Below are 16066 nucleotides of genomic sequence, written 5' to 3'. Positions count from 1 at the left end.
CCTCCAGAAAGGCAGGAAATGCCCAGAAACTTACTTTAAAGCTAAATATGTTCCCTAAAACGGTGACAGAGCTACAGACCCATGACAGCCTTACACAGGTAGCCAGCAGCTGTGACCAGCACTACTTGTGGAGTTAATAAAAGGACAGGTAATGTTTGTCGCGCTGTTGCACACACAGCACGCTCGTTTGTTTCAGTTAGTCAGTTGCAACAAGACAGCTTACCAACGTGTACGTAATAAGCTAATACTCCTGGGTGCTACACACTACAGTGTACGCTGTACACCTACTTACTGGTTTTGTCGCATCAGTCTGTGTCTCTGAGTTAATTTGTGTTTCTCCTACAGCTCCGGACCGCAAAAAATGCGCGTGCTCTTTGTGAGCTCGTTCCCGGCTCGTAACCAGCGCGTTCTGCCGTCGAGGGCGATCATTGGTTAAATGTGATCATGTGACTGATGCAAGCCAGATCCTTTTATTTAGCAAAACTATGATTAATAGTTAAATATTATTGTTGAGGGGCACAGACAGGACTCCGCACGCACACACACATAAAATAAATAAATAAATAAATAAATAAAATTTAAAAGTTGCCTCAACAAAAGGGCACTTTGGGCACTCATCAGGAAAGGGGCGGGTGCTCAAGCCCCTCTAGCCCCCCCCCCCTCTGCACGTCCCTGGTTATAACCTGTTACTGTAATCGAAATAACAAGCCACAATAAAGTAATGTGATATTTAGTATCCCAATATTTGATTGTCTGTATGTTGCCAATGCAAACAATGGCAAAAAGCAATGAATTAATTCTATGTCCCTTTATTAGCACTTTGCCCTTCAGATCAATCTATTGACCTTGAAGGAGAGGTCAAAGGTTAAATATGACAGGAGATTTTAAATCTTTCAACATGTTAACACTACACACCACACTTATAAGTCTTTGGGTACACTTTGGCTTGCATACACCTCAGTGTTAATTGTTTACATGACTCCACTCTCCTACAAGGTTTTATCAGAATTCATTCACAACTCTTCAAGCTCTAAAGTTCACAGACAAAATTATGGCACGCACTCACAAACGGTTGCAAAAACATAACCTGCTTGGCTCAGTTAATAACAATCTAGTGGTAAAATAGTGCAGCTAGAAATCGGTTTCTCTGTGTACTCTTTTTGCTTCATGAAGATATCACCACAACCTGGGATGCAGTCGCTGCAGTTGTGACATTTTGTTTCATTTCACACATCGGTCATGTTGTCTTCTTCTGACTTCCTGGAATTACGGTGAATAAATATGACACAGGAGATCCGGGTTAACAAGTGACTCAAACTGACTGCTTCATTGTTACATTTGTCAACCAGCAGGTGTCAGCTTAGTGTCAGTTATCGCTGCTTTATATAATTCTCCCTCTGTAGGCATTATTGAGCTTTTTGGTTGTTATTGATAGGTATTGATAAATATTATTTATCAAAAAGGGTGTGGATTTATGCAACTCTTTATGATTACTCAAAGCTAATGCATTCCTCCTTCTTTTCCTTTTTTCTTCAATATGTCTGTGCTAAAAAAAAACAAGCAAAATTATTGTAACATCAAAGCTGAAAAATTTAATCATGGTTCACAAATCGCTCATAAATAATCGGAACAAATAAGCAAAATATCCAGAAGTTGTTGAGATAGTTCAGTTTGGAAGAGTCGATGTTGTAATTCCTACTCGAATGGTTGAAAGAGTGAAAAACTTCATATAATTTTATGTTGATAAAACAGCAGCATAAACTATAAATCAGGACTGAGTACGCGTGGATAATCTTCTTCCTTGGGTTGTAGTCCTGTCACTGTCCCACAGGTGAAATCAGCTGGCCTGAAGTCCCTCAGCCAACACAGTGAGTCTTCTGCTGCTTCTGTTTTTATGCAGATGTTGATAAGAACTACATTCAAGAAGCACTCAGAATATTTCCCTATAATAACACATGTCTTTTCTCCAGTCTTATCTCTGTGATCTCTCAACTTACCCATTTAGGGGAGACCGGGGACAGTTGTAACATTTTTGACATTTCTGTCTGTAAATTGGAGCTCGTTGAAGGTAGTGGATTCAAAATGTAATGCAAAGTATTTACATGTCTCTGCTATTAAATAGTGCAGCTATTTTCTCTGCAGCACAATTACCCATTGCATGGTATGGTCTCAAACACGAAGAGTGAAATGTTACAATTAACCCCATAGTCTGGGTTAGTTGTAACATATCCTGGGGTGAAATGTAACACAATGAAATAAGGGTACTAACAAAACATTAACATGTAATCTTTGTTTATTCAACACATGAATGCACTTAGAGCCATTTATGTAGCTGTGTGTGTGTGTGACAGAATGCAGAAATCTAGCTTTTGAACATATTCCAACCCCCCAAAAAAGACAAATTATGGAATTTTCTGCAACTGAATATTTCATTAATTTTGGTTGGTCTTCCTTGAGTTTGGCCTCATTGGCTCAGTGGGCATTATAACCTACAACTCTTGCACCAATTTTGAACATAACAATGAAGCTGAAAAAATGTAGTTGTTCACCAGCATCGCAATTCCATTACTTTTTATCATGGCTTACCTTGGTGTGGTTTGCAAAGTGCTTCAGAAAGATGAGGAAATCTGTTTCTTGCACCCATCCTGACTTATTTCCACTATCAATACTTCCTACTGGTCCATCTCTGACACAGAGGTCTGCATAATGTATGTGTGGGAACACAAACAGTGGAGGAATTGTGTTGCCAATGGCATTAACTGCATATACAGTGGGGCAAAAAAGTATTTAGTCAGCCACCGATTGTGCAAGTTCCCCCACTTAAAATGATGACAGAGGTCAGTAATTTGCACCAGAGGTACACTTCAACTGTGAGAGACAGAATGTGAAAAAAAAAATCCATGAATCCACATGGTAGGATTTGTAAAGAATTTATTCGTAAATTAGGGTGGAAAATAAGTATTTGGTCACCTCAAACAAGGAAAATCTCTGGCTCTCACAGACCTGTAACGTCTTCTGTAAGAAGCTTTTCTGTCCCCCACTCGTTACCTGTATGAATGGCACCTGTTTGAACTCATCATCTGTATAAAAGACACCTGTCCACAGCCTCAAACAGTCAGACTCCAAACTCTGCCATGGCCAAGACCAAAGAGCTTTCGAAGGACACCAGGAAAAGTATTGTAGACCTGCACCAGACTGGGAAGAGTGAATCTACAATAGGCAAGCAGCTTGGTGTGAAAAAATCAACTGTGGGAGCAATCATCAGAAAATGGAAGACATACAAGACCACTGATAATCTCCCTCGATCTGGGGCTCCACGCAAGATCTCATCCCGTGGGGTCAAAATGATCATGAGAACGGTGAGCAAAGATCCCAGAACCACACGGGGGGACCTGGTGAATGACCTGCAGAGAGCTGGGACCAAAGTAACAAAGGTCACCATCAGTAACACACTACAACGGCAGGGAATCAAATCCCGCAGTGCCAGACGTGTTCCGCTGCTGAAGCCAGTGCATGTCCAGGCCCGTCTGAAGTTTGCCAGAGAGCACATGGATGATACAGCAGAGGATTGGGAGAATGTCATGTGGTCAGATGAAACCAAAGTAGAACTTTTTGGTATAAACTCAACTCGTCGTGTTTGGAGGAAGAAGAATACTGAGTTGCATCCCAAGAACACCATACCTACTGTGAAGCATGGGGGTGGAAACATCATGCTATGGGGCTGTTTTTCTGCCAAGGGGACAGGACGACTGATCCGTGTTAAGGACAGAATGAATGGGGCCATGTATCGTGAGATTTTGAGCCAAAACCTCCTTCTCATCAGTGAGAACTTTGAAGATGAAACGAGGCTGGGTCTTCCAACATGACAACGATCCAAAACACACCGCCCGGGCAACAAAGGAGTGGCTCCGTAAGAAGCATTTGAAAGTCCTGGAGTGGCCTAGCCAGTCTCCAGACCTCAACCCCATAGAAAATCTGTGGCGGGAGTTGAAAGTCCGTGTTGCTCGGCGACAGCCCCAAAACATCACTGCTCTCGAGAAGATCTGCATGGAGGAATGGGCCAAAATACCAGCTACTGTGTGTGCAAACCTGGTAAAGACCTATAGTAAACGTTTGACCTCTGTTATTGCCAACAAAGGTTATGTTACAAAGTATTGAGTTGTATTTTTGTTATTGACCAAATACTTATTTTCCACCCTGATTTACGAATAAATTCTTTACAAATCCTACCATGTGGATTCATGGATTTTTTTTTCACATTCTGTCTCTCACAGTTGAAGTGTACCTCTGGTGCAAATTACTGACCTCTGTCATCATTTTAGGTGGGGGAACTTGCACAATCGGTGGCTGACTAAATACTTTTTTGCCCCACTGTACAAATGCGACCAGTGAACCTCTCTCTGCTGATGTCGTTGCCCCAACTTGTTTAATATAAGTTAAAGTAATAGTGTGGTAAGTTGTAACATCTGCATTATTGTTACAACTAACCCAGACTGTTGCTGTTACAACTGACCCAGACTCCTATAGCCATGAACTAGCTAACATTACAGCCAATGGCTAAAACATTAGCACTAAAGACCTACACAGAATATATCCCCATAGACATACAAATAACATAATTTAAGTTAGATGAGTTTAACTGCAAAGCAGATAATGCTATTAGAAATTGAAATAAAGTAGAAATACTTACTTTTTGGCATACAAATTACTTTTTTTCATGTTAAATTGTCTGTGTTTGACGAAATGTGCTGATTTTTCACATGTGATAGCAGAACTGAATTGGGCATGCACAGGATGAGTCACATCATTTGAAACTTAGCCCTGATTGGAGAAATTGGAAGTGTTACAACTGACCCACGTTACAACTATCCCCGGTCTCCCGTACTGCGCTACTATCCAAAATAATACCACATGTAACAGTGATACGCTGAATTAAAGGTGGTACACCGTGTTCTAAGCTCTCACTTAGCAGCAGGTATGCATATAGTTTTGGTTTCATTAGACTACTGCTTCTGTCACCAGAGAAGGTTTCTTTAACCAGGAGAATGATACACTAATAATCAAATTAGCCACAAGAAGCACCAACTTTCTTTGACATACCTCATTACACTGAAACAGGTTTTGAAAAATTTCAAAGGACTGCAGAGTAGACAAAGTGAGCTTTCATGAATTAAAAGAAACTCATACATAAATACACAAAAGTCACTATTTCATTTCATTTCATTCATTTCATTTATTTATTCATTTTCAGGCACAACAAATACCTATATTGAACATAAAATACACAAAACTATTCTCAAACAATAGAATGAAAGGACAGTAACAAATGGAGAAAGAGGTATATATATAACAGCCCCCTGACAACACACAGTGGTGAACAACAAAGACTTGAACTAAAACCCAGCATCAGGATTCACACCAACAGTGCCTTCATTCGTCGGGAGAAGCCGCAGATCTTCCTGTGAACACTTTTCGCAGTAATAATGAAAATGAAAGCTACAGTGTGGGCCTACGATGCTGCCATGCACCGAAACTGCTTCGTTGCACACATTCTTTGATTCAGTAAATTTTAAGATCTCATCAGTGCTTTCATTTCCACTTCCAGCCAGTTTACACCACATCATAATGGAATGCAAAAAATATTTGTGTTTTTTAGGTCTTCATTTCCTTTTACTTCAGTGCCTGTAAGCTGTCTGTCTTTTCATGATTCATAGCTAAAGTTGCAGTGGAAGCAAGTGGAAAAAAGGAAGAAGCTCAGTTAAATAAAAAACAGCAACACTTCCATTGCTTATTTGTGATAATTGGTAACTAAGTGAATGACGCTCATGCTGTGAGTAACTCTCTGTTACTGCTGTCTCATCCTGGGCAGTAAGTCCAGTGCTGTCAAGCAGGTAAACCATTAAAAGCGCATTCACACCACACATTCCTCACATTTCAATGAAAATCATGGCCACGATCACCTTCCATCGAGTACAGAGGAACTGGATGGACCAGCTTGTCTCCACGACGACCTGCTGTTACAGACAGACTTTTTTTTTTTTTTTTTTTTAAAGGACGGACTGGTTTTCTGGACAGCAATAAAATAAAAACAATCAATTAAAGCATTGTGCCAAAACTGCGCTTACATAACTACATTCTATATTTTAATGCGTATATTCCTCATCCTGTCATTTATAAAAAATATACTTAAGTTAAATCTGGCCCTACACTATGTGAAAGCTACCTTATTATCCTTTATTTATCCAGGTGAAAAGTCTCATTGAGATTTAAATCTCATTTCATATCTTATGTTTACCAAAAAAAAAGCAACTCAAGCATGCCTCAGAGAAAAAAAGCAACTTATGTTTGTGCAACAGTTACATTAAGCAGAGATACTTACTTAAAGCATAAGTTGCCAGAGCTTAGTGTGCAAAATGAAGTGAGTTCTGTGAAATCTTAAGTTAAATTCAGTTAATATGCCTGAGTTTATTTCATGTAAAAGTACATCAGCGCTGGAAAAGTGATTCACAGAGTGAATCCAATCCAATCCAATCCAACTTTATTTATAAAGCACTTTAAAATACCCAGCACAGGACAAAGTGCTGTACAGTAAATAAATTAAGAACAATAGAATAAAACAAAACAGTAGAAAATAAAATACATAATACACAAAAATTAAAACAGCCCTATATTTAAAAACAAGATAAAACAGCATAGAATAAACTAAAACAACCAAAATGAAAATAAACTAAAACCAACATCTCACAAAGTGTCAAAGGCCAGGGTGAAGAAATGGGTTTTCAGGAGTGATTTAAAAAAACAGGCCTGTCTAATCTCTAAAGGCAGATCGTTCCACAGTTTGGGAGCTGCTACAGCAAAAGCACGATCTCTAAGTTTAGTCTCAGTCCTGGATACATTCAGCTGATCAGCTGACCTGAGAGAGCAGGTGGGCGTTTAAGGCGCAGCTCAGAGAGATAAGATGGGGCTAGGCCATGGAGGGCTTTAAAAGCCAATAAGAGAATTTTAAAATGAACCCTAAAAGGAGTGGACAGCCAGTGAAGCTGAAATAGGGGAAATGTTCTCAAACCTTTGAGTGCCAGTTAAAAGATGAGCTGCAGCATTTTGCATCTCTGTAAATGAGTAATGTATGAAGTACTGACCCCTATATAAAGTGCATTACAGTAATCCAGATCAGGTGTTAACAAAGGCGTGGATAACTGTCTCAAAGTGCTGCTGTGAAAGAACTGGCTTTATTTTAACCAGCTGCCTAAGATGAAAGAAGCTTTAATCCAACTGTCAAGCTTCAGTTCAGAGTCCACTTTGACCCCCAGGTTTGTGACAGTTGGCTTATTATACTGGGCCAAGGTATCTAAAAACACATTGGGGGTCTCAGTGGGGCTACCAAAAACCATCACCTCAGTCTTTTTGTCATTAAATTTTTAAAGGTTAAGAGACATCCAACCCTAATGTCATCAAGACACTGAAGTAATGGCTGTATGGAATATGTGCCTTTTTTCTTTAGAGGGACATAGATCTGACAGTCATCAGCATAGAGATGAAATGCAATGCCATGTTTTCTCAGTATAGAACCAAGAGGGACCAGATACAAAGAAAAGAGGAGGGGCTCTAGAACTGAGCCCTGTGGGACACCACACAAGAGAGGAGCGGAGGACGACACATGGTCACAGAGACAGACACAAAAAGTTCACCCAGCCAAGCAGGACCTGAACCACTCCAGTGCTGTGCCCCTAATGCCCACCCGGTGCTCCAAACAAGAGAGTAAAATGGCACAATCCACTGTATCAAACGCAGCCATCAAATCTAAAAGCACATGAACAACACAGTTCCCAGCGTCAGTAGCTAAAAATATGTCATTAAAAACTTGGAAATTGGAAAATGTCTAAATCATTTTCCAGGAATGTCATTAATTAGCTGTGAGCTATCTTTTCAAGAATTCTGGAAAGAAAAGGTAGTTTGGAGATAGGCTTGTAATTTGCAAAAATTGCAGGATCAAGAGCAGGTTTTTTAATCAGGGGTTTGACTAGAGCATGTTTAAAATCTTTAGGGCATCAAACTAACATCAGACTGTGTTTTACCAGCTCAAGAACCAAAGGTCCAACTGCTGGTAACACCTCTTTTAAGAGTCGAGGAGGGACATCCTTGGAGACCCTGCAGGCTTAAAACGACCAAAAATCTCCTTTAAAGAGAAGAGAGTCACGGGCTCAAACCTGTCAAAGACAGCAGCGCAGGAAGTAGAGACTGAGGGGTCATGAAGGAGAGATTTGAGACCTGTGGAGGAGACCTTCACAATAAAAAAGTGTAAAATATTTTCACAGGCTGCAGGCGAGTGCTGGAAACAGTCAGTATGTGGTAAGAGTACTATGAGGTCTTTAAGGTAAGAGCTCTATATGTTGGGTGACAGGGATCTAAGTTATTGTGTTAGTTGTACCTCTCTAGATCGTAGCTGTTGTTGGATATCTATTAAAACCTTTCTTTAAATTTAACATTTGAAAGAGAGAACCTTGAAGATGAGCACCGAGGCATCAATCAGTTCATCTGTTTCAGCAGCTAAATCTTAACACAAAAACACCAGAAAACATATCAAATAGTGAAAGGAATCAGCAACAACAAAACACAGCTAAGTGTTGGACTCTATTATCATATACAGTCTCCTGTTTTTAGAAGCACAGAATGATGTGAACAACCTGAAGTAGTTTTAAATGTAAGGTCTGTGGGACAGTTTGAAGTGTAGAACCCATGGACATTACCAAGTGCTGTGTTTCCTTCACTGAGATGCTCCGTTAGGCCTTTTACTGCAGCTACCTTCAGCTGCTGCATTCAGTTTTGAATCTAATAAATAAAAAGCACGCTCTTTGGGGCTGGAATCAGATAGCCGACTTGGCAACTGAAGAATATCCCATTTCTTTGCCCTGAGAAACTATTTCTTTTTTTCCTTTTGTGTCATCATTCACTCACACTGTGAAATACTGTGTAAACTGTTTTGCGGCATTTGGCTGAATTTGAGCAGAGAGTATAACCCTGTATACTTCACAATCCACCCTGCTACGTCTATCAGCAGTCACATGATTAATAAACGCTAATGACCTTGCTCCACTGGTTCCATTTTAGAGTGTACATGACTGCTGATTTGGCCACTCCTTTTTCTGTTTCTCGGACTGGTTTATTTTGATTGTTCAGCCTAATGATGGCTTTCTTTACTTACATGGACATGTCTTTGGACCGCATGTTTAGAATTCCAGTTAACAATAGCAAATGAAAGTTCAAGACCTGAAATCAACTCCAGATCTTTTATCTGATTAGTTAGTTTGAAATAACAAGTAAGCAGGCTTTACTTGACCTTGAAACAGTTTATCACTTAATTGTCCAAGTACTTCTGAGAACGATGTATCTCCAATAGTTAACTCAGAAATTTAAACCCACTGAATTAAAGCTGAAAGTCGGCACTCCAATTAGATATTGATTATCTGGTCTAAAATCCACTGTGGTGGTGCACAGAAAAATGTATCATTGTCCAAAAATTAATGTATCTAACTGTGTCTGTTGCTGGATGACATGAAAATAAAATGTCAATTTTAAACCACATCATGTACTTAGTTATTGTAATGCTCGGACAAACTGAAGGCCTAAACTTTATCTCAACACTATTGTCAGAAAATCAGAATATTTTTATCAAGAATTTTATGTTTACTCATTATAATTTCTCCATTTTTAAGCTTACTGGAGTGAGTTTACTATAATGCACTTTAGACCAATCAAGTACATTATTAATATACTGGTACCACTTTACAATAAGGCTCCCCTTATAGATGCTAATAAATAGTTTATAGCTATATTATTAATTAATTTGTAAATGCTTTATAAACCATTATTAATGGTTTATTATGCATTAGTTAAGGGTGAGAAAGAGGAAAAAAACTGACCGGTTTCTTGCCAAATAGTGAGCCAAATGTGTTCACCTATATATTTCATCTAGAGTTGCTATATTAAACATTGCCAAAAGTGAGTCTTAAATGTATAATGTCACCATTTATAACACTTAGACCTAAATTACAATCAGTGCTTGAAATAACATTTAACTACTGTCAAAAATGGCAATGTATTGTAAGAGTAACACATGTAAAATTAAATGTGTTTTTTAAAACACCAAACAGTCACCCACTCCAAAAAAAGTTCATGCCAGACTGGTTCAAACTGGAAATATTTTTTGTATGTCCTTAAATAAGCGTCCCAGTGGTCCATCAGGGTGTCGCGCTCCAGTTCCTCCTTAAGAAAAGTCAGTTTCTCTCGCTCCTTGTTAAGAAGGGCAGTTGCAGTAGGGGCAGGATTAGAAGAAGAATCTAAAGAACAAACAATTATTAAATTACAATACTAAAATAATTTATAATCTAAACTTGGGAAACTCAAATAAAATATTGATTAAAAACGGTTACAACTTGAATTTATAAAAAGCCACTTTGTAAAAATTATGTTATATACACATGTGGTGGTTCAGACATTTCTAAAACAAGGCAAATAATTCTTATGTGTACTGCCTTACCAGGGTGTTTAATATAAATTTAATGATGCACATAAACAAAACTAAAAATATACAACTAAGTGATATCAATCGTTTGGAATAACCAATAGTAATAGAGCTATTCACATGTTATGTGATGTTAGTTAGCCACTGTAGCTAGCAGCCAAATGGCTCGGTAGCTAGCTAGCTAGCATTATACTCACCTTCATGTCTAACTGCTGACGTCGTTGGCTTAGTGCAATCTAGATCATCCAGTCTCTGCTTTTTGTATCTCTTCGAACGTGTGCTAACTGTGTAAGTCGCAGACGCACACAAATTTTTATCTTCTGCTCCATCCATGGCGCAGCAACTTGAACGAGCGCCTTCAGTGTGTCTGTTCGTGCCCCTTTGGCTTGACCTTCCAGAGCGCTCCACTGCCTGTCGCGCTCTGAGAGGAGGGGCTTTCCTTAATAAAGTTAACTGTGATTGGATGGTTGTATAAGCTCCTCTGCGTTTAAATTAAATTTGTTTTCCCTCCCTTTGGCAGCAGAACATATTTTTTTAGCATGAATCCAGCGGGTTAGATCTACATAACAAAGTCGGAGATACATTATAACAGGTGAGACAATCCTCTTTTTTGCGTGGGACTATTTTTGATTATAGGGCTTGTTTTATATAGCATGTGAAGTTCTTTAACTCTGAACCGATTTGCACTAGACTCCCATAGAGTATTTTACGGTGTTTCGAGGTGATAATAAAATAAATTACTCATTTTTTTTCCACCAGAATGTCTTTGGGAATGAGATTGCGCGCCAGAATAGAAGGAAAACAAACTAAATATAAGGCACTAAGGCTCATTAAATGGCTGCAGAAGAAACACCTGCTAAAAAAGAAGCTTAGATGTCCTGTTTGTCACCATAAGATGAAAATGATTTCCGTGGTGAAGAAAGACCAATATATGTGGTATGTATAATGCATGATAATGTAGTGCATGTAGTAAATATAACAAAATATTTCGGTTATCAATGCAAGAGGGAGCATTAACCTCTTTTCATTATTATTTTCTTCATACTTAATTTTGTGATTATCTTTTCAATTAATGCTCTTGTTTAAGGGTCCATTTCTTTACTTAACTCATTGATATGTTCTCAGGTGCTGCAAAAGAGCAAGTCATAGGAAAGTTTCCAGAACAATTAGAACTGGCTCCCTCTTTGAGAAATCAAAAACATCTCTTTTCAGTTGGATGAAGTTCATTTACAGGTATATGTAGATGTAGACATTAATAGCAATGCACCTTTCATAATTGAACACCAATACGAGACTTGTGAAATAAAATTAGGGCCTCAGTAAGTAATAATTGCCTCAATTTCTATCACAGATTTTCACAAGGGCTCAGGCTCAGACAAGTAGATATGATCGATGATGAAGTGGCTGGCAGCTCCAGAACACTAGGTAGCATGGCAAGACACATTCGACATGTTTGTATACGTGCAATTAAAAGACACAGAATAAACAATGGACACCGTCTTGGTGGTGACAGAGAATTTGTGGTTATAGATGAAAGCTGTCTAAGGTCATCAGCGAAAGGTTGGTAAACTCTCAGACAGGTTTGTTAGAATCAATGCAGATCTGACTGTGTCCTCTAAACATGGAAACCTTTACCATAATCTAACTAATCAGAAGGTCGGTGGTTCGATCCCAGGCTGCCTCCTGGCTGCATGCCAAATATCCTTGGGCAAGATACTAACCCCATGTTTGCCTACTGGTGGTGGTCAGAGGGCCCGGTGGCGCCAGTGTCCGGCAGCCTCGCCTCTGTCAGTGCGCCCCAGGGCAGCTGTGGCTACAATGTAGCTTGCCATTGCCAGTGTGTGAATGTGTGTGTGAATGGGTGAATGACTGAATGTAGTGTAAAGCGCTTTGGGGTCCTTAGGGACTAGTAAAGCGCTATACAAATGCAGGCCATTTACCATTTACCATAAGTAAAAAAAATTAGTAGAAGCAACCATCTTTTTGAATGTTTCTTTGTAGATATTTAATTTTATTCTTTTTCATTTTAATTCTATTTAATTTTATTCTTTTTGTTTTCAGTATGCACGTGGACGCTTTGGAAATGCATGGAAAAGGAAGAAATGGGTATTTGGAATGATGGGAATTAAAGACAAAAGGCGAAGGCTCGTGTTAAAACTTGTTGAAAAACGATCAAGGCGCCACCTTGTTCCTCTGATCAGACAGCATGTTAAGTTGGGTAGTGCCATTATCAGTGATGAGTGGAGAGCCTACAAGAATGTTTTGACAAACATAGGGTACAGACATTACACTGTAAATCACAGCAGGTGGTTTGTAGATCCTCAATCTGGCAGTCATACACAGCATATCGAAAGGGCTTGGATGACCATCAAAGGACATGTCCGTAGACTAAGAGGAAATCGCACTGAGAAGTTGCTGGAGGAACACCTGATGGTTCTTGAGTGGTCATCTTGGCTTGGTTCGCGACACCCTGATGGACCACTGGGACGCTTATTTAAGGACATACAAAAAATATTTCCAGTTTGAACCAGTCTGGCATGAACTTTTTTTGGAGTGGGTGACTGTTTGGTGTTTTAAAAAACACATTTAATTTTACATGTGTTACTCTTACAATACATTGCCATTTTTGACAGTAGTTAAATGTTATTTCAAGCACTGATTGTAATTTAGGTCTAAGTGTTATAAATGGTGACATTATACATTTAAGACTCACTTTTGGCATTTATAAATGTTTATTAGTGATTAATAAATGTTGACATGTTTTAAACTTTACGACAAAGCTATCTTTTGTCATTTATAAATGTTTATTAGTGATTAATAAATGGTGTTATGCTTTACACTTTACAATAAGGCTCCCATTTGGCATTTATAAATGTTTATTAGTCCTTAATAAATGTTGACATGTTTTAAACTTTACAACAAAACTCTCTTTTGTCATTTATGTTTAGTAGTCATTAATAAATGGTGTTATGCTTTACACTTTACAATAAGGCTCCCATTTGGCATTTATAAATGTTTATTAGTCATAAATAAATGGTGTCATGCTTTACACTTTACAATAAGGCTCCCATCTGGTATTTATAAATATTTATTATTCATTAATAAATGGTTTTATGCTTTACACTTTACAACAAAGCTCCGATTGATAGTTGTGGATATTTATAATGCATTTCTGAAGTACAATTTTATATGATAAAAAATATGTTTACAAATGCTGATTGTGCTTACAGGATAGTAACTTAGTCTGAAATGTTTAATATAGCAACTCTAGATGAAATATATAGGTGAACACATTTGGCTCACTATTTGGCAAGAAACCGGTCAGTTTTTTTCCTCTTTCTCACCCTTAACTAATGCATAATAAACCATTAATAATGGTTTATAAAGCATTTACAAATTAATTAATAATATAGCTATAAACTATTTATTAGCATCTATAAGGGGAGCCTTATTGTAAAGTGGTACCAATATACTGATAACAGTGTATATTAATAACAACGAGTAACTGCAGCTTTGAATTGACTATATGAGCACCACAAATTAAATCCTTCTAAAATGTTATGAAATACAAAGTAAAAAGTATAAAGTGTTTTATAAAACTGAATATCAGTGTAAAGGAAACATACTTCTACAAATTATTACTCTGCTACCAGCTGTAATCAACCCCAAATACCCACAGGTTGTTAAACTGTGATGCAGAGTAGATAAAATGCTGTTACAGGTTACTTTAAGGGGTTAGCTCATCTGTTTAAGACTTTTGACCCCTTTTAGCCAAAATCAAATTTATGAGTATCCTGCTTCCACGTTTCTCATCCTTCACTATCCTCAAGAAAGTCACACCAAGGAATGAAGGTTTTCCTTCAGTAATATCAAAGATTTATTTAAGATTAAAAACATGCATTTATCACACAAATGTAATGTTCCAACGTGAGCTAATAGGTAACTGAACAATTATCCAGAGGGTTGAATATAACTCTTGTGATTTGTTTTGTTCAAGCACCTTGCATACATTAATGGAGAGAAAAAGTTGATTACTTTTACAACACGTTATAGTGTCATCATATCTTTGCTTTATCTATATTAGACTTTATTTTAGCTTCCACACACCATAGCATTTTTAAAACTTCAATTACTGTGATTTATGTTGTTCTTTAATAATGTTTGTTTTATATTTCTATGTCAGAAATGTATTTTAGGTCTACCTGTAAATCACATGTGACACATTTTTGCTTCAAAGTGGAAACTATGAGGACATTATGATGCCTATACCTTGTGATGGAAATATGTTTTTCTTTCCTTGTTTTTTATGGCAGGCTCATCTGTCACTCTGGTTCCTGTCTCAGCTTGTCTAACAGAAAGCTGAATGAACACATAGAGTAAGAATCTTTAAGTGACAAATGTCTTTCTTCAGTCACTCTCTGACTGGATCACCAATGTGACTGAAACAGGAATGAAGAAATTTTTTTTTTATGATTTCAGTTCAGTGCAGTTTGGTTTTATTTATGTAGTAAAAGTTATTCTTACAATTTAAGTCCAAAACATTGTGCTGACAGATTTATTTTATTTACTCCTTCTTCCCAACTGCTATCAGACTCCTGAACAGCTGACCTACCTCAACTGCAATTTGCACATCAGGACAATTTGCACACTAAGTTCACTTTGCACATTAAGCTCCTTTGTATATCCTTTGACATTAACAACTGCTTAACTCACTTGTCTTCATTTACTTATTTATCTTTCACTATTTTTTTTTTTATCCTTTTTTACCTTATTTATCTTAATATCTTGTCTTTTTTTTTTTTTTTATCCTTATTTATGTTGTTCCTTCAACCCTACCTAACTTGGCATTTGTGTATGGACAGCAAAGAAAGAATTTCATTGCACAGAGAAATGCTATTTCTTCTGCACACATGACAATAAACACTTTGAATCTTTGAATCTTGAAAAAAATGGAAGGAAGGAAAAAGGAAGAGATACTATTGAAATAGGACTTCTTTTTAATTTTAAGATATCTGCTTAAATTTCTGTACACTGGCAGAAAGAGGAGTTTCACTGGTCCGGCTCACATGAGATCATCATGTGCTGTATGTGGCCTACAATGTAAAATGATTTTGACACCCCTGCTAACAGAGCAATTAGACAAGCCCCTATGAGCAAGCACTTGGTGACAGTGGGGAGAAAAAAACCCCTTTTACCAGGATCAGAGAGGGACAGCCAGAGGATAATAAGCTACTGTGAGGTCTTTAAGATATGATGGCGCCTGATCATTCAAGAATTTGTATCTGAAGACAAGGATTCTAAATTTGATTCTGAATGTAAGAGAAATCCAGTAGTGAAGTTAAGTCAATATGGGAGAATAATCAACAATTGTGCAGCCTACCAGTAATAAATACATAAACTAGTTTTTCAGCATCACTCTGAGACAGGATGTTTCTCATTTTAGACATACTGCGCAAAAGAATGAAGGCAGTTCTACATATTTGTATAATGTGCTCACTGAACCAAATATCCTGGTCATAAATTACTCCAAGATTCCTCACAGTG

General features: G+C 37.8%; 1 protein-coding gene across 1 annotated transcript; it reads left to right on the top strand.

The window, feature by feature from the left end:
• Positions 1-10163: 10163 nt before the first annotated feature.
• LOC147330646 (uncharacterized) lies at positions 10164-13236 on the top strand. The gene is made up of 5 exons (XM_086294065.1): positions 10164-11114; positions 11282-11458; positions 11648-11755; positions 11874-12075; positions 12584-13236. The coding sequence occupies exons 2-5, from the start codon at positions 11283-11285 to the stop codon at positions 13046-13048; spliced, it is 951 nt and encodes a 316-aa protein (XP_086150191.1). The 5' UTR covers positions 10164-11114; position 11282; the 3' UTR covers positions 13049-13236.
• Positions 13237-16066: the final 2830 nt, after the last annotated feature.

This window comes from Aulonocara sp. 'chitande type north' Nkhata Bay, linkage group LG5 (assembly GCF_057382095.1).
Source record: "Aulonocara sp. 'chitande type north' Nkhata Bay isolate Kocher_YH1m ecotype deep benthic linkage group LG5, A_spYH_male_GT1.1, whole genome shotgun sequence".
Classification (NCBI taxonomy): domain Eukaryota; kingdom Metazoa; phylum Chordata; class Actinopteri; order Cichliformes; family Cichlidae; genus Aulonocara; species Aulonocara sp. 'chitande type north' Nkhata Bay.
Note: the sequence above shows the minus strand (reverse complement) of the source record. Positions and strands in the feature narration are given on the sequence as shown.